Genomic DNA, 27,555 nt, shown 5'->3' with positions numbered 1-27,555 from the left:
TCACGCATGTGACTGCAACTGACCTCTTTTTACTCAACTATTCAGCATGCCAGACTTGACAGAATCACTCTGTCTTCAGCTTTTTCCTGTTATGGGAGAATAAACTTATTCCTCCCAGGAAAGTCATGAAGCAGATTCCTGCTGAGGGCCAACTTCTATGACCCAGAACCGCCTTTGTAACCCATTTCATGATTCTACCACAGTCTGTGTATCAAGACTTTAACAACTGTGGTTTTGGAGGACACTTACCAAGTCATACAAATACTGAACTAAAATTTAAAATTTATTCATACTTCTGACTTAAGAGGTTGAACTTTAGTTGTTAATATTTTTATTTATTTATTTATTTATTTTTATTAGATTTTTTTAATTTACGTTTCAAATGTTATCCCCTTTCCTGGTGTCCCCTCCAAAAACCCCTGATCCTCTCCCTCCTCCCCCTGCTCCCCAACCTACCCACTCCTGCTTCCTGGCCCTGGCATTCCCCTATACTGGGGCATAGAACCTTCACAAGACCAAGGGCCTCTCCTCCCTTTGATGACCACCTAGGCCATTCTGTGCTACATACGCAGCTAGAGCCATGAGTCACACCATGTGTTTTCTTTGATTGGTGGCTTGGTCCCTGGGAGCTTTTAGGGTACTGGTTAGTTTATATTGTTGCTCCTCCTATGGAACTGCAAACCCCTTCAGCTCCTTGGGTACTTTCTCTAGCTCCTTCATTGTGGACCCTGTGCTCTGTCCAATGGATGGCTGTGAGTATCCACTTCTGTATTTGTCAGGCACTAGCAGAGCCTCTCAGGAGACAGCTATATCAGGCTGCTGTCAGCAAGCTCTTGTTGGCATCCACAGTAGTGCCTGCATTTGGTGGTTGTTTATGGGATGGATCCCCAAGTGGGTCAGTCTCTGGATGGTCATTCCTTCCATCTTAGCTCTGAACTTTGTCTCTGTAATTCCTTCTGTAAGTAGTTTGTTCCCCCTTCTAATAAGGATCGAAGTATCCATACTCTGGTCTTCCTTCTTTTTGAGTTTCATGTTTTGCAAATTGTATCTTGAGTATTTCGAGCTTCTGGGTTAATATCCACTTATCAGGGAGTGCATACCTTGTGTGTTCTTTTGTGATTGGGTTACCTCACTCAGGATGATATCCTCCAGATCTATCCATTTGCCACTGAATTACATGAATTCATTGTTTTTAATAGCTGAGTAGTACTTCATTGTGTAAATGTACCACATATTCTGTATCCATTCCTCTGTTGAGGGACATCTGGATTCTTTCCAGCTTCTGGCTATTATAAATAAGGCTGCTATGAACATTGTGGAGCATGTGTCCTTATTACAGGGTGGATCATCTTCTGGGTATATGCCCAGGAGTGATATTGCTGGATCCTCCATTAGTACTATGTCCAGTTTTCTGAGGAACCACCAAACTGATTTCCAGAGTGGTTGTACCAGCTTGTAATCCCACCAGCAATGGAGTAGTGTTCCTCTTTCTCCACATACTCACCAGCATCTGCTATCACCTGAGTTTTTGATCTTAGCCATCTGACTGGTGTGAGGTAGAATCTCAGGGTTGTTTTGATCTGGGTTATGAGAATTTTATTGAGTGTTTTCACATTGATATTCATAAGGGAAATATGAAATTTTTTGTTGTGTCTTTTTGTGGGTTAGGTATCAGAGTAATTGTTGCTTCAAAGAACGAATTGGGTAGAGTACCTTCTGTTTCTTTTTTTTTTTTTGTAATAGTTTGAAGAGTATTGGTATTAGGTCTTCTCTGAAGGTCGGAAAGAACTCTGCACTAAACCCATCTTGTCCTGGGCTTTTTTTTGGCTGGGAGACTATTAATGACTTTTTAATTACTATAGGGGATATGGAACTGTTTAGATCATTAATCTGATCCTGATTAACTTTGGTACTTGGTATCTGTCTAGAAAGTTTCCATTTCATCCAGGTATTCCAGTTTTGTTGAGTATAGGTTTTTTAGCAGGATCTGGTAATATTTTGGATTTCCTCAGTTTCTGTTGTTATGATTTCATTTCTGATTTTGTTAATTAGGATACTGTCCCTGTGCCCTCTAGTTAGTCTGGCCAAGGGTTTATCTATTTTGTTGATTTTCTCAAAGAACCAGCTCCTGCTTTGGTTGATTCTTTGTATAGTTCTTTTTATTTCCACTTGGTTGATTTCAGCCCTGAATTTGATTATTTCCTGCCATCTACTCCTCTTTGGTGAATTTGCTTCTTTTTGTTCTAGAGCTTTCAGGTGTGCTGTCAAGTTGCTTATGTATGTTCTCTCCAGTTTCTTTTTGGAGGCACTCAGAGCTATGAGTTTTCCTCTTAGGGCTGCTTACATATCAGTTTGGGCATGTTGTGGCTTCATTTTCATTAAACTCTAAAAAGTCTTTGATGTCCTTCTTTATTTCTTCCTTGACCAAGTTATCATTGAGTAGAGTGTTGTTCAGGTCTCATGTGTCTGTGGGCTTTCTATTATGTTGTTATTGAAGATCAGCCTTACCCTGTGGTGACCTGATAGGATGCATGGGATTATTTCAGTCTTCTTGTATCTGTTGAGGCCTGTTTGTGACTGATTATATGGTCAATTTTGGAGAAGGTACCATGAAGAAGTTACTGAGAAGAAGGTATATCCTTTTGTTTTAGGATAAAATGTTCTGTAGATACCTGTTAAATCCATTCATTTCACAACTTCTGTTAATTTCTCTGTGTCTCTGTTTAGAGTATGATTCCATGACCTGTCCATTGATGAGAGTGGGGTGTTGAAGTCTCCCGCTATTATTGTTTGGGGTGCAAATGGTGCTTTGAGCTTTAGTAAAGTTCCTTTAATGAATGTGGATGCCCTTGCATTTGGTGCATAAATATTCAGAATTGAGAGTTTATCTTGGTAGATTTTACCTTCAATGAGTATGAAGTGTCCCTCCTTGTCTTTTTTGATAAGTTTTGGTTGAACGTCAATTTTATTTGATATGACTACTCCAGCTTCTTTCTTGGGACCATTTGCTTGGAAAATTGTTTTCTAGCCTTTTATTCTGAGGTAGTGTCTGTCTTTGTCACTGAAGTGGGTTTTCTGTTTGCAGCTAAATGTTGGATCCTGTTTACATAATCAGTCTGTTGGTCTATGTCTTTCTTTTGGGGGAATTGAGTCCATTGGTATTAAGAGATATTAAGGAAAATTAATTGTTGCTTCCTGTTATTTTTGTTGTTAGTGATGGGATTCTGTTCATGTGGCTATCTTCTTTTAGTTTTTTTGAAAGATTACTTTCTTGCTTTCCCTAGGGCATAGTTTCCCTCCTTGTGTTGGAGTTTTCCCTTAATTATTTTTTGAAGGGTTGGATTTGTGCAAAGATACTGTGTAAATTTGGTTTTGTCGTGGAATATCTTGGTTTCTCCATCTATGGTAATTCAGAGTTTTGCTGGGTATAGTAGTCTGGCCTGGCATTTGTGTTCCTTTAGGGGCTATATGACATCTGCCCAGGATTCTCTGGCTTTCATAGTCTATGGCAGTAAGTCTGGTGTAATTCTGGTAGGTCTGCCTTTATATGTTATTTGACCTTTTCCCCCTCCTTCTTTTAATATTCTTTTTTTGTTTTGTGTATTTGGTGTTTTGATTATTATGTGACAGGAGGAATTTCTCTTCTGGTCCACACTATTTAAAGTTTTGTAGGTTTCTTGTATGTTCATGTTTATCTCTTTCTTTAGGTTAGGGAAGTTTTCTTTTATAATTTTATTAAAGATATGTACTGGCCCTTCAAGTTGGGAATCTTCACTCATGTCTACCTGTTATCCTTAGGTCTTCTCATTGTGTCCTGGATGTTTTGAATTAGGAGATTTTTGCATTTTGCATTTTTTTGATTGTTGTGTCCATGTTTTCTGTGATATTTTCTGCACCTGAGATTCTGTCTTCTATCTATTGTATTCTGTTGGTCATGTTTGAATCTATGGCTCCTGATTTCTTTCCTAGGTTTTCAATCTCCAGAGTTGTCTCCTTTGTGATTTCTTTATTGTTTCTACTTTCATTTTTAGATCTTGCATGGTTTTGTTCAATTCCTTTACCTGTTTGGTTGTGTTTTCCTGTAATTCTTTAAGGGATTTTTGTGTTTCCTCCTTAAGAGCTTCTAGTGTTTACCTGTATTTCTTTAAGGGAGTTATTTCGTCCTTTTTTTTTTTTTTTTTGGTTTTTCAAGACAGGGTTTTTCTGTATAGCCCTGGCTGTCCTGGAACTCACTCTGTAGACCAGGCTGGCCTCAAACTCAGAAATCCGCCTGCCTCTGCCTCCCGAATGCTGGGACTAAAGGCGTGCGCCACCACGCCCGGCTTTATATCTATATATCTATATGTCTTGAAGAGTAGTCCATGCATGCTGGTTTCTATAAAGGATGACACTGAAATTTTTATTTTAATTAATATAAAATTAATTACACAATACATTGCGAGTCTGTTCTTCCTACTCTTGCCCCTACCTCCTCCCACGTTTACCCCCATTCTCCTACCCTCTTCCAATTTGTTTGCTTGTTTTTTATAATCTGCCTATGCTGATTTATGCTGCCCATATACTCCAGGTCAGTCACAAGAACCATGGTCAGTCTATCATGACCTAGTATAGGAGACCCACCCCTATAAATACCTATTCTTCCTCTCCCAAAAGCCATCAACTTTTCAGTGTTTTCTCAGAGGTAGGGACTCAGGAGCCCCTTTCACCTCCATGCTTGAATGTTGACTGACTTGGTGTTCTGCCAGCCTTGTTTAGGCAAACCAGTTGATGTGAATTTATGAATGCTATGGCCCTTTCAAGACAGCCTGTTTTAAGAAGGGGGAACACTGTTTTGCTCTGGTGCTCTCTGACCTCTTGCCTTTTTGTTCTATATGAGTATTTGCGTGTGTGCGTGTGTTTGTGTGTGTCTGTGTGATTGGTGCTCTTTGTGGCCTAGGCTTGCCACAAAATAATCTAGGAATAAGTCTAATCAGGAAGCTGAGAGACTTCTTTATGAGAACTTCAAATTTTAAGAGAGATTGAAGAACACATTAGAGCATGAGAAGATGGGGGCTGGCAAGATGGCTCAGTGGGTAAGAGCTCTGACTGCTCTTCCAAAGGTCCTGGGTTCAATTCTCAGCAATCACATGGTGGGTCACAACCACCCCTAATGAGATCTGACACCCTCTTCTGGTGCATCTGAAGTCACCTACAGTGTACTTATGTATAATAATAAATAAATCTTAAAAAAAAAACAGAACATGAGAAGATGTTCATAGCTCATGGATTGGTAGAATTATTGTAGAAATGACCATCTTACCAAACTTATAAATCAATGCAGTACCAAAATATCTCAACATTATTCTTCACAGAAACTGAAAAAGTTCCTAAAATTCATAAGAAACCTCAGATAATCCAGATAGCTATTGTGTTTCTGAACAAAAAGAATAATGTTGTAGGTATTACCATACCAACTTTCATGCTATGTTACAAAACTATTGTAATATAACTGTATAATGCTGGCAAAAACAGACATGCCAATCTATGGAGCAAAACCAAAGGCCCATGTGTGATGTCTTAGTTAGGGTTACTGTTGCTGTGTTAGATTACCATGACCCAAGCAACTTGGAGAGAGTGTTTTTATTAGTCTTATGCTTCCTTATCATTCTTCATAACTAAAGAAATTCAGGACAACAACTAAAGCACAGTATGAATCTGGAGGCAAGAGCTAACTTAGAGGTCATGGAGGGGTGTTTCTTACTGACTTGCTCCCCATGCCTTGCTTCATCTTCTTTCTTATAGAACCCAGGACCACCAGCCCAGGATGGTACTACCCATAATGGTACTTCCCATCAATCACTAATTAAGAAATGGCCCTACAGGCCTGCCTAAAACTTGATCTTATGGAGACATTTTCTCTTTCTTTTTTTAAAAAAAAGATTTATTTATTTATTTATTTATTTATTTATTTATTTATTTATTTAATGTATATGAGTATGCTGTAGCTGTCTTCAGACACAGTAGAAGAAGACATCAGATCCCACTGCAAATGGTTGTGAGCTACTATGTGGTTGCTGGGAATTGAACTCAGTACCTCTGGAAAAGCAGCCAGTGCTCTTAACTGCTGAACCACCTCTTTAGCTCCAATGGAGGCATTTTCTTAATTGAAGTTCCCTCTCACATGATGTTGTGTCTGGCCAGTAGATCACAACCTGGGTTTTAGCCTGGAAAGGCATTTTGGAAACCTGGAAGAGAAGAGGGGCTGGGCTGTGCGAGATAAGGAAGAAACCAAGACAAAGCTCTCTGCTCAAGGTTTAATTTTTACTATTTTGGCACTCAGTTATAAAGGAAGGAGGAGGGGCCCAATTTCTGCCAAATAATCTCGGAATCCAGTAGCAGGGTGAGCACATGTGTGGCTCTAAACAGCAAAGCTGCACGGTCTGGCATTGGGTGTGGCAGAACGAATGAGTAGGAAGCTCCACCCCTGAGCAAGCAGGTTTCAGGCTGGGGGAGGAGAGACTACAACATGACTTCAGCTTCTGCCAGGTTGACATTAAATTAACAAACACATATGACTTATGTGACTATATGAAATCACCACATATCAAAGATGTAAAAGGTTCCCAGCGCCTCCACTGTGAGAGGGAACAGCTTCAATCAGTGGTTCTCCACATGTAGAATAATTAAATTAAACTCATCTTTGCCATTTTACAAACATCAATCCTGAATGCCTTAAAGATTTCAACATGAAACCTGAAAATGCTAGAAGAAATCATAGTTGTTACCTCATGAGGAAAGGATAGGACTCTATTTGCCCATGTATTAATGGTACCAATTGACGAAACAGAAACTCTTAAACTAAAAACTTCTGTACAGATAAGGAAACAATCAACTAAGTATAGAGGAAGCTCATAGATGGGAGAGGGTCTTTGCCAGCTATAGATTTTATAGAGAATTAATATCCAGAATATATAAAGAACAAAAGCCAAAGAATTTTTTAAAGACCTATTCAAAACGTGGGCTGTAGCGTCAAACGGAGAGTTATCAAGAAAAAAATAAAGAAGAAAAGAGAAACATATCTCAAAAAATGTTTATCTGCCATAGAATCCCAATGGCTATAGTCAAGAAAACAACCAATAATAAATGTTTGTGAGAATATGGGCAAAGGAACCTTCATGCAGCCACTCTGAAAACTAGTGTGGAGAATTTTTTTTAAATATTTTTATTTATTTATTTATTTTAATTAGGTATTTTCTTCATTTACATATTCAAAGAAAAGAAAGGAAAGGAAAGGAAAGCAAAGGAAAGGAAAGGAAAGGAAAAGAAAAGAAACCCCTCAAAAAAATATCTACAATGTGACCCACACACGTTATACCTTCCCATACGGTCAAAAGACTCTCTTTATTCCACATTCTGCTCAGCCATGTTGATGGCTTCTCTATTATAATAGCTAGGAAATAGAAACAATCTAGATCTCCCCAAACTGATGAGTGGATAATAAACATGTGATACATATACAGAGTGTATTGATATTCATATATAAAAAATAGAAATAGAATTTTCATGTAAGTGCACTGAGAAAACATTTCTAAAAGATGAGCTCTGGATAAAACAGCCGCTGCCTGGGAGAGTTTCTTGTATTTTATTGTGTTCATGCATAGAGAGATCTTCTGTCTTCTTCAGATGATGTGGATGTAAGAGGGCTGGCTACCCGCTGTTTTCCCACAGTCCTTCATTGTGCTTTGGTTCTCTTATGTATGTGATGAGTACATGATTTCTTTGGTTGGCTAAGACAATGTCATTTTGATTGTCACTGAAGACATTACTTACTAAATTTTTTATTGTCCTTTATTGTATGAAATGTCTGCTAAAATTGAGAAAAAACTTTATAAAAATAAATATAAAATACCTAATCTTCCACTGGGGCTAATAAATATGGCTAACATTTCCTAAGTATTTAATATTGTATTATTGTCTTTCTAGTTTGAAGATTAAGAAACAAAGCATAGTTAAATTCTTTGCCTTATGGTAGTCACTCGCAGCAGGTCAAGGCTGGGACTTTATCAGAGTCAAACACCAGTTATGTGTGGGAAGACTCTCTAGACTGTTAACATATAGTGATCTTTCTTCCCTGTTCTTGTTTCTTCTCTCTACAGACTGTATTTGGAATTGTTCACAAGGTGTTGTGTGATTTTAGTTTATTTCCTCCTCTTCAATTTTCAAATTTACTGTGAACAAAACAAAATGAGAGTTGGAGGATATTTTTTGTATTAATTACGCAGTCATGATAGTGTGTGGATAGCAGGCATTCATTGTATTCTAATTTATAATTTACTTTTCATTTAACAATTGACAGCCTAAAACATAAGTAAGTTAATTACGGATTGATGCCTAGAAATTCTAAAACACTACTCATCTCCTGTTAATAATTACTGTTAAGTTCTTTGCTGAGGAAATTCATGTGGATTGTATGATTTGTCTTTAAAATTATCCCACTCATTGTGCAATGCTGAGGAATGCCTTTTTGTGGAATCTTTTTTTAATCATTGAAAGCAAATGAAATAGATATGAGCTTCCTAAGAGGATTAGCAAATTTGCTTTTCTTTTTTCTCTCTCTCTCTTTTTAACTTCATCTCCAAATTATTCTTCAGAGCACATTGTCATCAGTTCTCCCGTATTGTGTATAGGTTTAAATGCAAGGCCTTCCCAGGAGCTGCTTTTTTCTGCCCCTTCCCGGCTACCTCGTGCACCTTCCAGCCTAGCTCTGGGATCAGAACAGCCACTTCTTTCCTACCTGCCTTTGCTCCTGGAAGGGTCAGGTTGCCAGCGCCTAGGCCATAGAATGCAGGATAGAAGACACACACACTGCTCCTGGAAGGGTCAGGTTGCCAGCCCCTAGGCCATAGAATGCAGGATAAAAGACACACACACTGCACCCTTACCTTTAGAACTTGCTCCTAGGCACAAACGTTGGTCCTAGATACTTCCTGCCCGGAAATGGGTGCCCTTATAAATTTATTACCTCCATCTCTACCTCTGCCTTAAACTTAATGGCTTACATCAGCTAGCACCCCCCCCCCCACACACACACACATCTTTGGCCCCCACCCATAGGGGAGGCTACAGGCTCTAGCTGCCCCAAGACCTTACATGACTGCTGCTTTCTACTTGTTGCAAAGCGTGGCAAAAAAGCCCCTCTCTCTTTCCCTGCATCTCCTTTTCCTCTTAGGAGCTAAAAGTCCCACCTGTGCCACCATCCAGCAATTGGCCCCCAGTCTTCTTTATTGATAAGTCAAGAAACAATTGTGGAACAAGACCTTAGGGACAGAACCTCCCCTTACACTACCGGGTTTTGTATACCCATGCAATCTCTCTTTTGTCAGATCAAAACCATTTTTTTTCCTGTCTTCCCTGTCACAGCTTAAATGTTTTTATTATGCTTAAGTTGTTAGCTTGGCTCTTCTCAATTGTATGTCCTTTCCATGGACAGTCTTCTCTAACTCTTTTCTACACATTGTTCCTATTCTATGGATTCTTAAAGGTATGTCTTCTACCGAAGCCACTCTAGTAATCCAGTGGCATGGAACTGTCATATGAGGGTCAGTCTAGTTCTAAGTATTCCACACATCATAGTCAAACTAATTGTTAAGAACTACCCCTCCACACTTAAGTTCTGGAGTCTTCCTTCTGCATAAATGCAACTTCATTCACTTTATGCTCACAGTTGATGCCTGGCATCTTCTTTGACTCCATGCTTAGCTCTCATTTCTACTGTGAGTCCTCTATGTACTTGCACCATTTTGTTGGTTTTCTCTTAAGTCCTTCTGTTCCCAATGCACTCAATCCTCTTGTGGCTTGCTCTGAGTATCCTTTTCAGTATGTTGGCATAAGTCCTGTGCTCTTCCATGTCACAGTCTATTATTCAGAATATTGGCTTGATGATCCTTCCACATCAACATCTGATGTTAGCTCCTGCTTAAAAAGCTGATGGTTCTCTGCTGCCTCAGAGCAAAGCTGTAGCCACTCCCCAGTCTTGTAAACATTCACATAGCCACATCTCTGCTACTCTGTGTGTTTCCCTGCCTGTCTTGTGTTCCCCCAAATCACACTGCTCTTTTTCCTTAGAATGGGCTTTCTCCCTCCTCTCAGGTGTTAACATTCAGCATTCTATTCAATCCTAGAGAGGGAGTTGTTGTTGGTGGTAATTGGTTGCTTTAATTCATGTTGGTTGCTATAGTCTCCCTGACAAAGAGATGAATAATAAATTAGATATCCTGAAAGCAAAGATCAAACTTGCCTCAATGAACTTGATGCTCTAGTCAGCAGGATATGGTCTAACGATATTATCCCCTTTCCTGCCCCTGATATTTTTGGGGATTTTCTTTTCTCTCTTTTCTTAATTCTTTTTTCTCCTCTTCCTAGTTTTGGGGGGCTGAAAGGGGGGAAAGAAGAGGGGTGGACAAGGATTGAAGAAAAAAGATCCCACACATAACTCCAGTGTACTTTGAATCCTCTTCACATTTGCTTTTGAGTCTGTGGCACAAGCTGTGTCCCTTTCTAGGACAGACAGTACTTTTGGTTCCAGGAAGCAGTAGGCTATGTATGTCTGGGCATGTTCTGATTGTCATTACTGATTGGACATGTACTACTCTCCTCTGATAGATGTTGGCAGGGGCTGTTACTAAACACTCCACAGTGCATATTTTCCTAACTTCAACTGGCAATAGAACTAACTGAGGTTGAGAGATCTTGCTTTAGGATGAAGTGAAAACCTTCATTCTAAAGAAAAATTCTCAGCCATTCCTAGGGTGTAGGCCTAAAATTTCAGCTACTCAGAGGTTAGACTGGAGGATTATATAGTTCATAGTACACCTGGGCTATGAACATTTTTTTAAATAGAAGCAATGTACAGAATATAGCTAAGAGGTATAGAATCCTACGTTCAATCCCCATGGGGCTTGGTGGGGATGTCTCATAAGAAAAGACATAAAATTATTTTTTAAGCCGGGCGTGGTGGCGCACGCCTTTAATCCCAGCACTTGGGAGGCAGAGGCAGGCGGATTTCTGAGTTCGAGGCCAGCCTGGTCTACAGAGTGAGTTCCAGGACAGCCAGGGCTATACAGAGAAACTCTGTCTCAAAAAAAAAAAAAAAAAAAAAAAAAAAAAAAAAAAAAAAAAAAGAAAGAAAGAAAAAAGAAAAAACATTTTTTTTTTTAATTTATCTATATCCCAAACACTGCTCCCGCTCCTGCTCCCTCCCTCAGAGAGTCCCTCCTCAGATTCCCCCTCTACCTCCCTTCTAAGAGGTGGAGCCCCCTTTGGGTATCTCTTTACCCTGGCACATCAAGTCTTTGCCAGATTAAGCACCTCTCCCACTGAGTCCAGACAAGGCAGACATAGAGACTGTGTTGCATGTCTGCTACATATATGCCAGGGACCTCGTTCCACCCTGTGTATATTCTTTGGTTGGTGGCTCAGTCTCTGATAGCACCCAAGGGTCCAGGTTATTTACTCTGTTGGTCTTCCGGTAGGGTTCCCTCCCCTTCAGGGCCTTCAATTCTTCCCCCATCTTTTCCATAGGTGTCCATGACCTTTGTCCAATGTTTGCCTGTGGGTATCTGCATCTGTTTCAGTCTGCTGCAGGGTACAGCCTTTCAGAGGACATTTATGCTCAGCCACTGTCTGCAAGCATAATAGAGTATCATTAATAATGTCAGGGATTTGGTGCTCACCCATTAGGTGGGTTTCAAGTTGTGCAAGTTCTTTCAGTTGGCCTTTCCTTCAGTCTCTGCTCCATCCCTACATTTCTTTTAGACAGGGCAAATTTTGGGTGGAAAGTTTTGTGGTTGGGTTGGTGTTCTTATACCTCCTTTGGGGGTCCTACCTAGTTATAGGAGTTGACCTCTTCAAGTTCTATGTCCTCACTGTTAGGCATTTTGCCTAAGGTCACTTGCATTGACTCCTGGGGGCCTCCCCCATCCCAGGTCTCTGGGACTGCCTAGAGATTTCCCCCATCCCCTACCCCTGGCAGATGTAGATTTTCATTCATTTTCCTGTTTCTGTGGCCCTCTTTCTTGACTATCCCCATACCTGGTTCTCCCCCCATCCCTCTCAATTCCCTCTGCCTCCTTTTGAGTATTTTATTTCTCCTTCTGAGATTCAAGCATCCTTCCTTGGGCCTTCCTTCTGGTTTAACTTCTTTGGGTCTTTGTGCTGTACTTTCTGGCTAATATCCACTTATCTTCGAGGACATACCATGCTTGTCCTTTTGGGTATGGGTTACCTCACTCTGGATGTTATTTTCTAGTTTGATACATGCCTATAAAATGCCTATAAAATTCATGATGTCCTTGGTTTTAATAGCTGAGTAGTATTCTGTTATGTAAATGAACCACGTTTTCTGTATCCATTCTTTGTTTGAGGGACATCTGTGTTGTTTCCAGTTTCTGGCTATTATGAATAAAACTTCAATGAGCATAGTGGATCATGTGTCCTTGTGATATACTGGAATATCTTTTGGGTATATGCCCAGGAGCAGGATAACTGGGTCTTCAGATAGAACCATTTCCAATTTTCTCAGGAACTGCCAGATTTATTTCTAGAGTGATTGTATAGGCTTGTACTCCTACCAGCAATGGAGGAGTGTTCTTCTTTCTACACATTCTTGCCAGCATATGCTGTCACTTGAGTCTTTGCTCTTAACCATTCTGATTGATGTAAGGTGGAATCTCAGGGTCATTGTGATTTACATTTCCCTGATGACTAAGGATGTTAAACCTTTTTTAGGTGCTTCTCAGCCATTCAAGATTCCTCTTTTGAGAATTCTCTATTTAGCTCTGTACCCCATTTTTAAATTAGATTATTTGGGTTGTTGGAGTTTAACTTCTTGGGTTCTTTATATATTTTGGATACTAGCCCTCTGTCAGATGTAGGGTTAGTAAAGATCTTTTCCCAATTTGTAGACTGCCCCTTTGCTCTATTGACAGTGTCCTTTGCCTTATAGAAGCTTTTCAGCTTCATGAGGCCCCATTTTTGTTGTTGATCTTAGGGCCTGAATCATTTATGTTCTGTTTAACAAATTGTCTTCTGTATCAATGAGTTCAAGGCTATTTCACATTTTCTTTTGTATTAGCTTTAGTATTTCAATTTTTTTGTTGAGGTCTTTGATACACTTGAACTGGAGTTTTGTGCTGGAAGATCAATTTGCATCCTTCTACATTCAGACATCCAGTTAGACCACCATAATTTGTTGAAAATACTTCCTTTTTTTCTATTGTATGGTTTTGGCGGCTTTGTCAAAACTCAAGTGTCCCCAGGTGTGTGTGTGTTTATTTCAGGATCTTTGCTTTTATTCCATTAATCAATCTGTCTGTCTCTGTACCAATACCATGTACTTTTATCATTATTGCTCTGTAGGTGCAGTTTGAGGTCATGAATAGTGAGTGATTCCTCCCTAAGTTCTTTTATTGTTCAGGATTGTTTGGCTATCCTGGATTTTTTTGTTTTGTTTTTCCATATGAGGTTGAGAATTGTTTTTTTTTTTTGATGTTTGTAAAAAATTGTGTTCGAATTTTGATGGAGATTACACTAAATCTGTGGATTGATTTGGTAAGATGGCCATTTCCACTATGTTAATCCTACCAATCGATAAGCTTTAGAGACCTTTTCATTTTCTGAGGACTTCTTTGATTTCATTCTTCAGGGATTTAAAGTCTTGTCATCTAGGTCTTTCACTTGCTTGGGTAGAGTTACTTAAAGATATTTTATAGTATTTGTAGCTATTGTGAAGGTTTTTTGCCCCCTGATTTCTTTCCTGGCCTGTTTATCATTTGTATAAAGGAAGGTTCCTGATTTGCTTACTGATGTTACTTAACAGCTGTAGGAGTTCTCAGGTAGAATTTTGGGGACTACTTAGGTATACTATCATATCATCGGTGCATAGTGATCCCGTGACTTCTTCCTTTCTAATTTGTATCCTCTTGATCTTCTTTTTAAATAGTAATTTTATTTTATAAATTCAGCAATTTGAGTAAGACAGGGAAGAAATATTTTAAGAAATTTTAAGCAGTTACATTTTAAGTAATTCCTATTTTTGTTAAAAATTTCTAACTGGTTTCTAAAAAATATATTGGAGTTGTGCCAGAAAAGGCAAGTTTTCTTATTTACTCTTAGTCCCTCCTTTGCTGAATTAAAATGCTTTATACTTAAAGAGACAATATATTTAGTTTGTGACTAAAGTGAATGTTATCTCTTGATTAAAACTTCATTTAATTAAATATTAGAATGTCTATTCCAGCTTGTTTCTTGGGTCCAGTTGCTTGGAAACTCTTTTCCAGCTCTTTCCTCTGAGATAATGTCTGTCTTTGTTGCTGAGGTGTGTTTTGCGTGCAACAGAATGATGGAGCTTGTTTACTCATCCATAGCCTGTGTCTTTTTATTAGGGAATTGAGACCATGTTGAGAGATATTAATGAACAATGATTGTTAGTTCCTGTTATTTTGATGTTGGTGGTCGTACTTTGTGTTTGTGTGTTGGATTTGTTGTGGAATTATCTGTTCCATGTGTTAGAATTTTCCTTCTAGTATCCTCTGTAGAACTGGAATAATGAAAGATATTGTTTAATTTTTTTTTATTGGAATATCATGTTTTCTCTGTCTTTCAAAGTTTTGCTGGGTATAGCCTTCCAAGCTGGCCCCTGTTATTTCTTAGAGACTGTAAGACATCTATCTGTTCAGGCCCTTCTGGCTATTAAAGTCTTGGTTGAAAAGTTAGGCATAATTATGATAGGCTTGTTACTTGACCTTTTTCCCTTGCAGCTTTTAATATTATTTCTTTGTTCTATACATTTAGTGTTTTGATTATTATGTGGCAGGACAATTTTCTTTTTTGGTCCATCTATTTGGTGGTCTGTATACTCCTTTTATGGTTATAGGCATCTCTTACTTTAGGTTAGGGAAATTTTCTTCTGTGATTTTATTCAAAATATTTTCTAGGCCTTTGAAATGAGAGTCTTCTCTTTGTTCTATTATTCTTAAGTTTGGTCTTTTTCTAGTGTCCCAAATTTCCTGAGTATTTTGTATTAGAAATGTTTAGCTTTAGCATTTTCTTTGACTATGTATCAATTTCTTCTATGGTATCTTCTACACCTGAGATTCTGTCCTTCATTTCTTGTACTCTGTTGGTAATGCCTCTGTCTGTAGTTGCTGTTCTCTTTTCTAGGTTTTTCATCTCTAGGATTGCCTCAGTTTGTGTTTTATTTATTGCTTCTATTTCCATTTTTACGTCTTGAACAGTTTTATTAATTTCTTTCACCTGTTTGATTGTATTTCCCTGTTTTTCTTTAAAGTCTTTATTCATTTCCCCTTTAAAGTCCTCTATCATCTTCATAAGATTAGATTTAAGGTCATTTTTATTGCAATAAAAATGGTGTGTTAGTATATTCATGGCTTGGTGTAGTAGGATAGATGGGTTTTGGTGGTGCCATATTGCCTTGGCTTTCGTTGTTTGTGTTCTTCCACTGGCCTTTAGCCATAGATTGTCCCTGGTGTTGGCAGGAAGGCATGTTCATCCCTGATGGGAATAGGCCTGTGGGGCTGCACATAGAGCTGGTTGTCCTTGATATAAGCAGGCCTTTAGGATTTCAGGTAGAGCTGTTTGTCCCTGGTGGTAGCAGGCTTCCAGGGATGCAGACAGAGCTGGTAGATTCTGATGACATTAGGCTGCTTGTTGACCTGGGTTGGGACAGGCCTCCAGGGGTGCAAGTAGAGGGATGCAATGTTGATCCCTAATGATTACAGGCTTCTCTTTGTCCTGGGCAGCAGCAGGACTCCAGGAATATAAGTGAAGTTGTTGCCCTGGAGTCAAGTGCAGTAGGGGCAGGGTGGAGTTATCAGTTGCTGTAGTTGTCAAGCTTGACCAACAGGCAGGGGTTGGGGGGGGATTCTATTAAAACTTCAAAGTTAAGTCATCTTTTCGGCAGTTCCGCTTGTTTACCTTTTTGAGTTCTGTGGACTGTATCTTGGGTATTCTGTACTTTTTAAATTTTTGGCTAATATCCACTTATTAGTAAGTACATACCATGCATGTCGTTTTATGTTTGAGTTACCTCACTCAGGATGATATTTTCTAGTTCCATCCATTTGCCTGCAAAAGTCAAGATGTCCTCATTCTTAATAGCTGAGTAGTATTCCATTGTGTAAATGAACCACATTTTCTGTATCCATTCTTCTGTCGTGGGACATCTAGGTTGTTTCCAGCTTCTGGCTATCACAAATAAGGCTACTATGAACACAGTGGAACAGGTGCCCCTGTGACATGGTAGGGCATCTTTTGGGTATATTCCCAAGAGTGGTATAGCTGGGTCTTCAAGTACATTGATTTCCAATTTTCTGAGGATACCTCAGTTCCACTTGGGAAAGAGAAGGAAGCAATCATAAGTGAGTGGGGAGGGAGGGAGGGACCTGGGTGGGAAAATGGACAGAGAGGGGCAGTGGAGGAGAGAGAGGGGAATCTGATCTGGTATTGGGTGAGGGAAAAGGACTGAAGCCCTGAGGGCCAGCAGAAAGAATGGAAACAGGCAACCTCATGAAATAGGAGGTTGGGGGGACCCTTCAGAATGCACCAGAGACCTGGGAGGTGAGAGACTCTCAGGATTCAAAGGGAGAGACCTTAGATGAAATTCCCAACAGTAGGGAGAGGGAACTAATAGAGCTCACCTCCAGCAGGGAGACAGGATATCAAGAGAGGGATGGGGTTGCTTTCCCACAGCCACAACTCTGACCCATAATTGTTTTTGCCTGAAAGAATTACAGGGATTGGAAATGGAGAGGAGCCTGAGGAAAAGAAGGTCCAGCGACAGGCCCAAAGTGGGATCCAGCTCAAGGGGAGGTCCCAAGGCCAGACATGATTACTGAGGCTATGGAGCGCTCATAAAAGGGGACTTAGCGTGTCTGCCCTCAGAAAGACCCAACAAGCAGCTGAAAGAGTCAGATGCAGATATTTGCATCCAACCAATGGACAGAAGCAGCTGACTCCTGTTGTTGATTTAGGGAAGGCTTAAAGAAGCTGAGGAGAAGGCAATCCTATAGAAGGACCTGCAGTCTCAATTAATCTGGTCCCCTGAGATCTCTCAAACACTGGACCACCAAATAGGCAGCATATACCAGCTGATATGAGGCCCCCAACACTCATACAGTAGAGGACTTCTGGGTCTGTGTTCATACAGAGATGATGCACCTAACCCTCAAGAGACTGGAGGCCCCAGGGAGTTTAGAGGTCAGGTGGGTTGGGAGTTGGGGACATCCATGTGCAGACAGGGGAGTGGGGAGGAGGTATGGGATGTGGAACAGTTGGAGGGTGGATGGGGGGGAATAAAATATGGAATCTAAAAAAGTAAATTAATTAAAAAATTTAAAAATAATATTAAAAAAAAAAGGAAGTCATCTTTTCCCATTGCCTATCAGAAAGTACCCACTCCTAGGCTTTCAGGTAGTGGTACTGGATTACTGTTGTGACTCGTGTGGTGGCACATACTGCTCGCCTGCTAAATGAAGATAAAAGCAGACTTGTGCTGATTTTGAGAGTCTATAAAATAATCCCTGTCTTAGAACTAGTTTTATCTATTCCTCTCTTCATCTTTGAGTATTAAAGGGCTTTTTGTCAACAGTGATCGACATATTTGCATGTGGGCTTACATGAAGAATACTTAATTGTATGTCTCTTAATTTTTCCAGCCAATTTCTACAGAAATTTTGGAGTATTCATCAGATAGTGAAAAAGAAGAAGACCCAGAACATTCCCTGTTCATTGATTCAGAATCCCCTCACAAATACCAGGCGGATTTTAAATCTGATGCAAGATGGTGTTTGGTTAGTCAGACTGACTCAGAAGCAAATTCAGCTGAGCCTACATTGACACCCCAGAAATATACGGTCAAGTTTCCGAAGACTCCAGAATATTCAGTAACAAAGAAGAAGCTTTTAAGGTTAGATCAACTTTTAAATTTCCTATTCCTCTGTTCATGTCTTTCTTTAAAATATTAACTGCGATTTTAATTTTAAAATACTTTTTTAATTGAGAAAGAAAATTGACAATATAAAATTCTGATTTTTGATATGCAAGCCTATTCAGGAACCAGTTTACGAAATTGTTCATTCAATTGGAACATTTATGAATTTAGACATGGCTAGCTTGCATGACTACTTTCCTTAGTAGAAATGTGTTGTTTGGTTTGTCAAGTTTTATTATATATCAGTGTTGTAGGTGCTATGTTTGAAAGTAGAGACAGATGAATCACTGTTTCCTTATCAAATATAACTCATAAAATAAGCATAAGTCCTTTAGCTTATCTTTATGGCATGAATGTGGTTAGAGAGATTGGCCAGAATAATGCTTACAAATACAAGAAAATATAAGACCCTTGTTTGAAGGATAAAAACACCTCATGGCTGAGGAGAGCCATAGTGGGGAAAAAATCCTTGTTACTGGTTTATCAGTGAGAGACTAGCCTTTGTTCCCAAGCAGGATATGTGAGGGAGCATTTAGAGACATGTTCCAACTTTATGTCAAATGGTATGTTTGTGTGTTATATATTGGAATAAAATAATGTCCCTTTCCCCAAAACAAAATAACGAAAGTGAGAAAGAACCAGTGTCAAGCAGCACAGTGCCTTATACTACAAGCAACAGAGAGTTCCTAGAGAATGGATCACAGTAGAAAGAGGACACATGTGGAGGGCTGGGGGTGAAAGCAAGAAAGAACCTGTGCCAAGTAGCACCATATCTTATGCCCAGAAGTAGCAGAGAGTTGCTAGGAGAATGGATCACAGTAGGAAGAAAATATGTGCAGAGAGTGTGGGTGTCTATTAATATTTCCACAGCAAACTGGGAGTAATTGACTAAAGAGTGGTTGAAACACAGGGCAGACTGAATCCAAAACTTACACTCTCCATGGAGAGTCGTAATTGTTATGTCTTGAAAGGGCTCTAGTCTCTAGAGTAGTCATAGAGAATATTTCCAGAGACAGATAATGAGATTGGCGCTTTATGTTGAACAAATTAATATTTATTCTCATGTTGTTTTTTAAAATAAGGCACAAGGTTATGTACTCATTCTAGATAAACCACTTCCTGGTATCCAAAAACCTTGGGCAGTGTCATGAGACCAAAGAAGAATGAAGATTAGACAGAGTTTAATTAGTGACTTAGTGGTAGAAATTTGGTTGTATACAGCTGGAAGACCAGTAGATTTCTGGGATTTCAGTCAAAGGAAGAAGGCTTATTAAATGGTCAAGACAAAAGTGACCTCATTCAGGTCATCATAGATGTGGCCTGTATGAGTCTGTTATCAGAGACATCAGACATATTCCTGATGCAGATGGGTCCATTCAAAAGCTAAACATACTACTCTTATGGTTTGTATTGCATTGGGAAACACTGCAAGTGAAACTCCTCCAGTATTACTACTCAGTGGTCATTGTGACTCAAGATAGTCAGTTATGCCAATCTGAATCCATCAATGCCCCAAATGAAGTTATTGCTTCAGAAGAGAAAGATAGTTGGACATTATAATGCACACTTACAATCACACCACAGACTGTAGAATTATAGTTCAAGACAAGCCTGGGTGACAAGGTGGATTTGAACTCAGATTAGAGTGGTACATAGATCTCATCTCAAAAATTCAAGAACTAGGAATCTAAATCAGTGATAGAATCTTTGTCTAACATGTTTAAAAGGCTCTGGGTTCAGCTACCAGGAAGGGAGGAGGGAATGGGAAAGATATTGTGCTTGAAATTAAAATTATTTTAATGCTACAGGTGACGTTACTTAATTCCAGAACATCGTATTCCCAACCCTGTTGAGGATCTTTTCTATGATGAGTATGCTTTTATATGTAGAAGACACAACAGCCTTTGAAACCTCTGCCTGTTCTAGGTAGACTGATTGTCAGCCAAGAAGTATAAAGTAGTGTTAAAAGTGGGATAGTAGGAACAGCAAGTTTTGGATGGGAAGTGGTTGGTTAAGCACTTTTGGGTTAAGCTACTAGATAATGGTAGGCTCTTAGACTTGAATTAATGGAGGCCAGGAGCCTGCCCGGCATGGAAGGGGCCTAAGGGGGCACAGAGGTGGCTTACCATGCCTGCTCTTTCTGTTCTCTCTACAGCTTCTTCTTTGTCTCCTTTTCTCTCTGCATTCTGCACATTACTCTTTTAAAATTTTAAGTTCCCTTATAATTTCTAAGTTATTCTACTCTGCTGTCCTTCTCCTTCCTCTTGCTAATCTTGCTCTCTCCTCCTGCTTGGATATAATAAATGCCCTACAATGTAATCCTCTATAGGTTCTTTGTACCTAGTTTTTTCTAGGGGAGTAGATCACATGATTTCTCCAAGAATCCTTTTTTGTTGTTGTTTTGTTTTATTTAATAAAAGTTCACTAAGTGTTTAAACATAAATTCAAACCATAAATTGAATAAGAAGTTTACAACAAAGAATGTTTACATTATGTATCCAATAAGACTAGACATTCATTATTTGTCATTAGCTCTACAGGTTCATGGAGAATTAAACACCATAACTAAGTTATCACTGAAGTTTCATATAGATAAACCTAGTCAATATTCTGTCTTCTGTACTTGCACCAACAATAAATTGTTAGTTTCTTTTTATGATCTTTGGTTAATTATTTTGTAACCTCTTGGAATGTGTTCTTAGTTGTAAATGCCTGCTTTCTATCTCAGAAGCAATTAACTCGTGATACTTGAAGACTGGCAGGGTCCTCATTGCAGTTTTAATATCAGAGAGGACTTAATAGCAGTCCTATTATAAAGGGCTAAATAGTTACTAGCATTATTTTAGGAATTAGAGAATCATCATTAAGAATTAAGAAATCATCTATTTGTCTATATAGCATCACCACAAGACAGTACATCTTCATTGTTCTTCAGAACAATACCTAGTGATATATATATTCAATCATAACAGGAAAAGCATATTAGTAACAGGAATTTTTCCTCAGATGTAACCTCTTCAGACATAACCTAGAGGAGCAAATCCGTCATGACTTTGCAGTCCATAGTGAAACAATCTCAGGAAGATCACCTGCTAGCTTTTACCTTCTCATAGATGGCTCCTGGCAAGAGACACCTTGTAAATTTCAGATTTTTAAAAAATAACTTACTATTTTTTTTATTTTATGTGCATTGATGTTTTGCCTGCACATAGGTCTTGGATCCTGGAGTTACAGGTGGTTGTGAGCTTGTCACGTGGATGTTGGGAGTTAAACTCAGAGCCTCCGGAACAGCAGTTAGTGTTTTTAACCTATAAGCCATCTCTCCAGCCCATAAATTTCAAATTTAGAATTGACTGTGGGATGGATAGATGAGGTGGGTAGATGAAATAGAGGGAAGCCACTCAGGATACCTGCAGATTTCCCTCTCTTTCCCTGTTCCTTTCCCTTCTTCCCCTTGCCTTCTTTTCTTTTTCTTTTTTTTTAAGTGTTAAATGCTCTTTATTTGATATCATACATAAACCACAGTAAATGCCTTTCAATAGTAAAAGGCAGCATCCTTGATGTAGGGAATTCTAATTAAAACTGCACTGTTGAGAATAGACAGTTGCCTCCTGGTGGTTAGCCATGACCTGTAAGAGGCCAGTGAACACAAACTGAAACACATTTGAGTCTTCTTGTTTCTGAGACAGTGATAGAATTTTCCCAGTGTTTAAGCATATTCATATGCCCAGTTATATAAATCTAAGTATAAAACCATTTAGTAGGTTTAAGGCGACATGCCCCTATTTATGGAAAGTAAAACATTACTAATCAAGTCCCATCTTATCTTGAGAAAGGGAGAGCCGTGGTAGCATGTATACAACTGGAACTGTTGCTTTAATAAAGACCGTACCCACTTTATGACAAGTCAGTTTTACTTAAATCAGGACTGTCCAACAAGAACATTGCTAGCCATTCATGATCTGAATTTGGTGTATGAATTAAATTATAGTGTACATTAAAAGCCATGAGACATTTGTTTTGTAATAAATAAGGCAGTGGAATTACTCATTAGTAGCCTTTTTAAGATAAGCTATTAGGTCTGCCCTTTCTCCCTTCTTCTTAATTCCAGCGAAGATCATTTTTGTTCCAGGGATGTACTTTTTGGGATTCTCCAAATACTCCATCAGGGTATCCTCTCCCCAGGTGATGCCTCTGTTCTTGTTGGCATCTGTGTAAGAGAATCCAGCAGCCTGGCCTATCTTCCCCCCGAACAGACCATGGAGATTTGGTCCAGTCTTATGCTTGCCTCCCTTTTCCACAGTGTGACACCGGGCACACTTCTGAACAAAAATTTTCTTGCCTTTTTCAACATCACACATTTTTAATTCGCTCTGGGTTGTCAACACCGCGAACGTTCGGACTCGAAGACAGACATCCCGCGCTCTACGCCTTTTCTTGCTTTGCCTTTTTCATCCTGTTTTTTCTTACTTTATTTTTTAATAAACTAAATTATCTTAAGGAGTTCAAATTATATTCTTGCCGGGCAGTGGTGGCGCACGCCTTTAATCCCAACATTTGGGAGGCAGAGGCAGGCGGATTTCTGAGTTCAAGGCCAGCCTGGTCTACAAAGTGGGTTCTAGGACAGCCAGGGCTATACAGAGAAACCCTGTCTCGAAAAAAACCAAAAAAACAAAAAAATTATATTCTTGTTTGATTATTGGGTCCATCAACTGATTGACAAGTTCATTCTTGTCTATAGATCTGAAGATTGCTTTTATGTATTTGCATGTTTGGAGTCCCTATTTGCATGACAGAATGGGGCATTTTCTAACCTGAGCTAAGTAGTAACTGCAGGCAGTAAGTGTATTACACACTTAGTAGTGAACAAATTAAGAGAATATAGAATGAGAACCAAACTGACTTAACTGTTAGACTGTGAGTAAAATAGCAGTGCAGCTTTTATATGAAAGATAATAAACCTTCTAAGAAAACTAGAAATTGGAAATGATATCCAGAAAGAGAGCATAATACAGAAGATGTTAACATTTCCCATGTTCATCTGTTTCTGAAGAGGGGCTGTAAAGTATAAGAGCTATAGCTTTCTTGAAGGCTTTTGTTTTTATTTAAACATAGAATTTTATAATCCATTAAACAGGGGCGGGCTAGCAGAAAGACTCCAAGAACTGCAGAATCGAAAGAGATCTGCCATTTCTTTGTGGAGACATCGATGTGTTTCTTACCAAATGACACCATTAGGTAAGATTTACACCTGCTTCTAAAATGATGGGTACAAAACATTAGAGCTAAAATATCTTTTTGTACATTAAAATACATGAAGGTGATTGTTAGTGTTTTTGTGACTCAAAAAAATTCTCCCTGATAGTTTTGTTTAAGTGGGGAGGGGTACTTTTCAGTATATAATTTAAATCTCTTTTGGTGGGGCATGGGGCTGGACGAGTTGGTAAAGAGCTTGCTGTGCAAGCTTGAAGATGTAAGTGCAAATTTTCAGCATGCACCTGGAAAGACGGATGTGGCATTGTGTACCTGCAATCCCAGCTCTGGGGAGATAGAGACAGGATTCATGCCTGTCAGTCGAGCCAAATGTGTGAGCTTCTGGTTCAGTGAAAGGTACCAACTCACAAACATGGCACATACACACACACACATACACACAGAGAGAGAGAGAGAGAGAGAAAAATATCTTTACCAGGATAAAGTTTTTTCAGTTGTTTAAACATTTGCAAAAGCCACACATTCTTCTTCAGTTTTATTGTAAAATAGCTGGAAGAACATTTAGTATATATACACCAGAAAACAAATGTTTTCAGTATAGAAAAGGCAATTTAACTTATAAGATGACCTGATATATGAATGCCTACCCAGCAATGAAAGAGGTCACCAGGCTGAGCCTGGTGGTGGTGGCGCACACCTGTAATTTCAGCACTTGGGAAGTAGAAAAGCAGGTGGATCTCTGAGTTAAGACCAGCTTGGTCTACAGAGTTCTAGGACAGCCAGCACTATGTAGAAAAACCCTGTCTGGAAAAGCAGATACAAACAACAAACCAAACCAAAACAACAACAGCAACAAAAACAAAGCACACAAAAAACAAAAAAACAAAAAAATAGGTTACCAATCTGGACAGTTCAGCAAATGTCATACTCAGATGACTAAAACTTGTCAAAACTGATAGTATAATACAAAAGGTGTTAACATTTTTCAGTTCAGTCCAAACTGAATCATTGTTCTCCAGTAATTCAGGGTTCATTTTGCACAGCTGATGCCCTTTGCTGGGAACACTGTTACCATCTCACCCCTCAGAAGCACCTCCCACTCATAAGCTACTTATCATGTCTTCTCCTTTCTGGAGTACTTATGGCATCAGTTTATAATCTATGCGCATAGAAAAATAAATTTAATATAATTTTCACACCCTGCCCTTTTCATGAGATGTTGATTTCATAAATTTGCATCATAAAAACTAGTGGCCCATGGAAGGAGTTACAGAGACAAAGTTTGGAGCTGTGTCAAAAGGATGGACCATCTAGAGCCTGCCATATCCAGGGTTCCATCCCATAATCAGCTTCCAAACGCTGACACCATTGCATATACTAGCAAGATTTTGCTGAACGGACCCAGATATAGCTGTCTCTTGTGAGACTACCCCGGGGCCTAGTAAACACAGAAGTGGATGCTCACAGTCAGCTATTGGATGGATCACAGGGCCCCCCAATGGAGGAGCTAGAGAAAGTACCCAAGGAGCTAAAGGGATCTGCAACCCTATAGATAGAACAATGTTATGAACTAGCCAGTACCCCGGAGCTCTTGACTCTAGCTGCATATGTATCAAAAGATGGCCTAGCCGGACATCACTGGAAAGAGAGGCCCACTGGACTTGCAAACTTTATATGCCCCAGTACAGGGGAACGCCAGGGCCAAAAAGTGGGAGTGGGTGGGTAGGGGAGTGGGAGGGAGGGTGTGGGGGACTTTTGGGATAGCATTGGAAATGTAAATGAGGAAAATACCTAATAAAAAGTATAAAAAAAAAAAAAACAAAACTAGTGTCAAGGACTGTCACCTTTACTTATATGGTAGAATATTAGTTTGTTTTTCCTGAGTTGGAGAGCAGATAGTCCTCTTTTCCTGTGTTCCATATTTAGTAAATAAGCCCAAGCACTAACCCAGAATCCCATGATGGATCAGTTGATGAGATTTGTATGATGGGACTAGCATGCTCAACATGTGTAGATGCTTGCTGTCGGCATTTCTTGTCTCCCCAAAGCCTGCGTTGGCTTCCACATTCCTCCCATGGCACATATGTGCCCCCTTTCAAACATAAACCATATAACTGAGGTGTTAGAACGGGAGAAAGAGAAGGACTTTGATATCAAAGTACTGATAGCTCTATTTGCTGTAATAATGCAAAGCAATTTTTATATATGTTATTGGTGCGTTTAAATGTATCATAGAAATAAAAAAAAGTCCTTTATTACAATAGGATTCACCAGATTGGTACATGTATAGAGAGACTAAATATAATTTTCCATTAAGACATGCTGTCTCAAGTGTTCTCAGGCTTACTCCTCAGAGTTTATGTTTTGAAATATAAGGTTTTCATGAGTAAAGTTAAATATGATACCAAACATTTATGTAAAGATTCATTAGAATCGTGACATTTATAACTTTTATGGGTGGACAGAGTTTTTCCAAAACTAGATTCTCATCAAAACTTATTCTTTTCTCATAGGAATGGAAGAAGGGCTTTTGGGGAGTTAGAACATCATGTATAATAAGCTTTGTATGGTGTATTCTGTACTTAAAGTTCTTTACAATGCAATAAGAAATTCACCATTCATTAGAAAAAGTGGAGAAAGTTTTAGATTCTAAAATCTTTCTAGATTTCATGAAATCTTTGGACTGTAATGTAGTTTCCTCATAGCGGTTTTGAGGAATCCCTTGATTATCCTCCATGGAGCAGGCCCGTAATGGACATGACAAAGACAACTTACAAGATCGTAGTAAATAGATTAGGATCTATTCTGTAAGTAAAACGAGAAAGTATTCTGTAAGTAAATCTTATTCTCATATGTTCAGTTTAAATACATATCAGAAGCTAAAAGGAGGTGTTTTGTTTCGTTTTGTTTTGATTTCCTCACCTAAATGTGCTAATTACTAGTTCTCTGAAGCTGTTTTAGGCAAGCCGTGGCTGAGTTTTTAAGAAGCAGAGAGTAAAGAAATCATGTCCTCAGCAGTATGGCTTTTAAAATTTTGCCAAAGAAGGGCCATCCAAAGATCGCCCCACCTGGGGACCCATATCATATACAGTTACCAAACCCAGACACTATTGTGGATGCCAAGAAGTGCTTGCTGACAGAAGCCTGATATGGCTGTCTCCTGAGAGGCTCTACCAGAGCCTGACAAATACAGAGGCAGATGCTTGCAGCTAACTGTTGGACTGAGCATGCGTGCCCAATGGAGGAGTGAAAGGACTGAAGGAGCTGAAGGGGTTTGCAGCCCCATAGGAGGAACAACAATATTAACCAACCAGACCTCCCCAGAGCTCCCAGGGACTAAACCAGCAACCAAAAAGTACACATGGAGAGACCCATGGCTCCAGCTGCATACATAGCAGAGGATGGCCTAGTTGGTTATCAATGGGAAGAAAGGCCCTTGGTCCTCTAGCCCCAGTATAGGGGAATGCCAGGCCGGGGAAGCAGGAGTGGGTGGGTGAGTGGAGGAACACCCTCAGAGAAGCAGGGAGAGCGGGGATGAGATAGTTGGTTGTCAGAGGGGAAACCAGGAAAGGGGATAACATTTGAAATGTAAATAAAGAAAATATCTAATAAAAAATTCAAGATAAAATAAAATATCATCACTTAAAAAAAAAAAGGAATTTCTCCAGGATATTGGTGCATTTGTACCATTTGCTCCCAGAAGAGATTGCACTGTTACAGTTTGTAAAGACTCACTTTAAGTGCCATAAGTAACTGCTTTGGCATAAGGTACCTGTTCTTGAATCATTTTCTCTCCTCTCTCTCTGTCCCTTTCTCTCTGCTTCTTTCTCCGTCTCTGTATCTCTCTATATCTCTCACTGTCTTGCAATCCTATGTAAATCTTATAATTTCATTGCATTCCAGAACCGTTCTTTTGACAGGTTCAGTGAGGGGCTAAGTGTATTGATGGTTCTTTACCTGCTGTAGGACGCTCTTGAGTTTGCTTTACAGCTGGCTAGGGTCTTTGGATCCTTCCTTCTTTCTTTCCTTCCTTCCTTCCTTCCTTCTGCCTGCCTGCCTGCCCGCCCGCCCTCCCTCCCTCCCTCCTTCCTTCCTTCCTTCCTTCCTCTCTCTCTCTCTCTCTCTCTCTCTCTCTCTCTCTCTCTCTCTCTCTCTCTCTCTCTCTCTTTCTTTCTTTCTTTCTTTCTTTCTTTCTTTTCTATTTGATTTCCAGCCTCTCTTGGTAAATCCAGTAATGCTTCTTATGGGAATCAAGTGAAAACTATCTTTAAAATATGAAAGGATAGACTTTTAAAAACTGGACCTGTACTTTTTCTATCAGCTTTTAAATACCTGATTTGTTTGATTGTTTTGGA

The 27,555-nt window shown here is 39.3% G+C and overlaps 1 protein-coding gene and 1 pseudogene across 7 annotated transcripts in view; one reads left to right on the top strand and one right to left on the bottom strand.

Annotated features, from left to right (window-relative positions):
- The window catches only part of Spidr (scaffolding protein involved in DNA repair), a 257,628-nt gene that overhangs the window by 75,624 nt on the left and 154,449 nt on the right, over positions 1 to 27,555 (top strand). For 4 of the 7 annotated variants that reach the window (NM_146068.4, XM_030249064.1, XM_017316946.2 and 1 more), the window contains 2 exons: positions 17,712 to 17,962; positions 23,124 to 23,224. In NM_146068.4, the coding sequence (NP_666180.2) occupies positions 17,712 to 17,962; positions 23,124 to 23,224 (352 nt within the window). The remainder of the gene's footprint in view (positions 1 to 17,711; positions 17,963 to 23,123; positions 23,225 to 27,555) is intronic. The other 3 variants (NM_001355731.1, XM_030249063.1, XM_030249062.1) reach the window with 1 other exon arrangement.
- On the bottom strand, positions 21,469 to 22,414 carry Gm10121 (predicted gene 10121; annotated as a pseudogene).

This window comes from Mus musculus, chromosome 16 (assembly GCF_000001635.26).
Source record: "Mus musculus strain C57BL/6J chromosome 16, GRCm38.p6 C57BL/6J".
Taxonomy (NCBI): Eukaryota; Metazoa; Chordata; class Mammalia; order Rodentia; family Muridae; genus Mus; species Mus musculus.
This window is presented reverse-complemented; position numbering and strand designations above follow the sequence as displayed.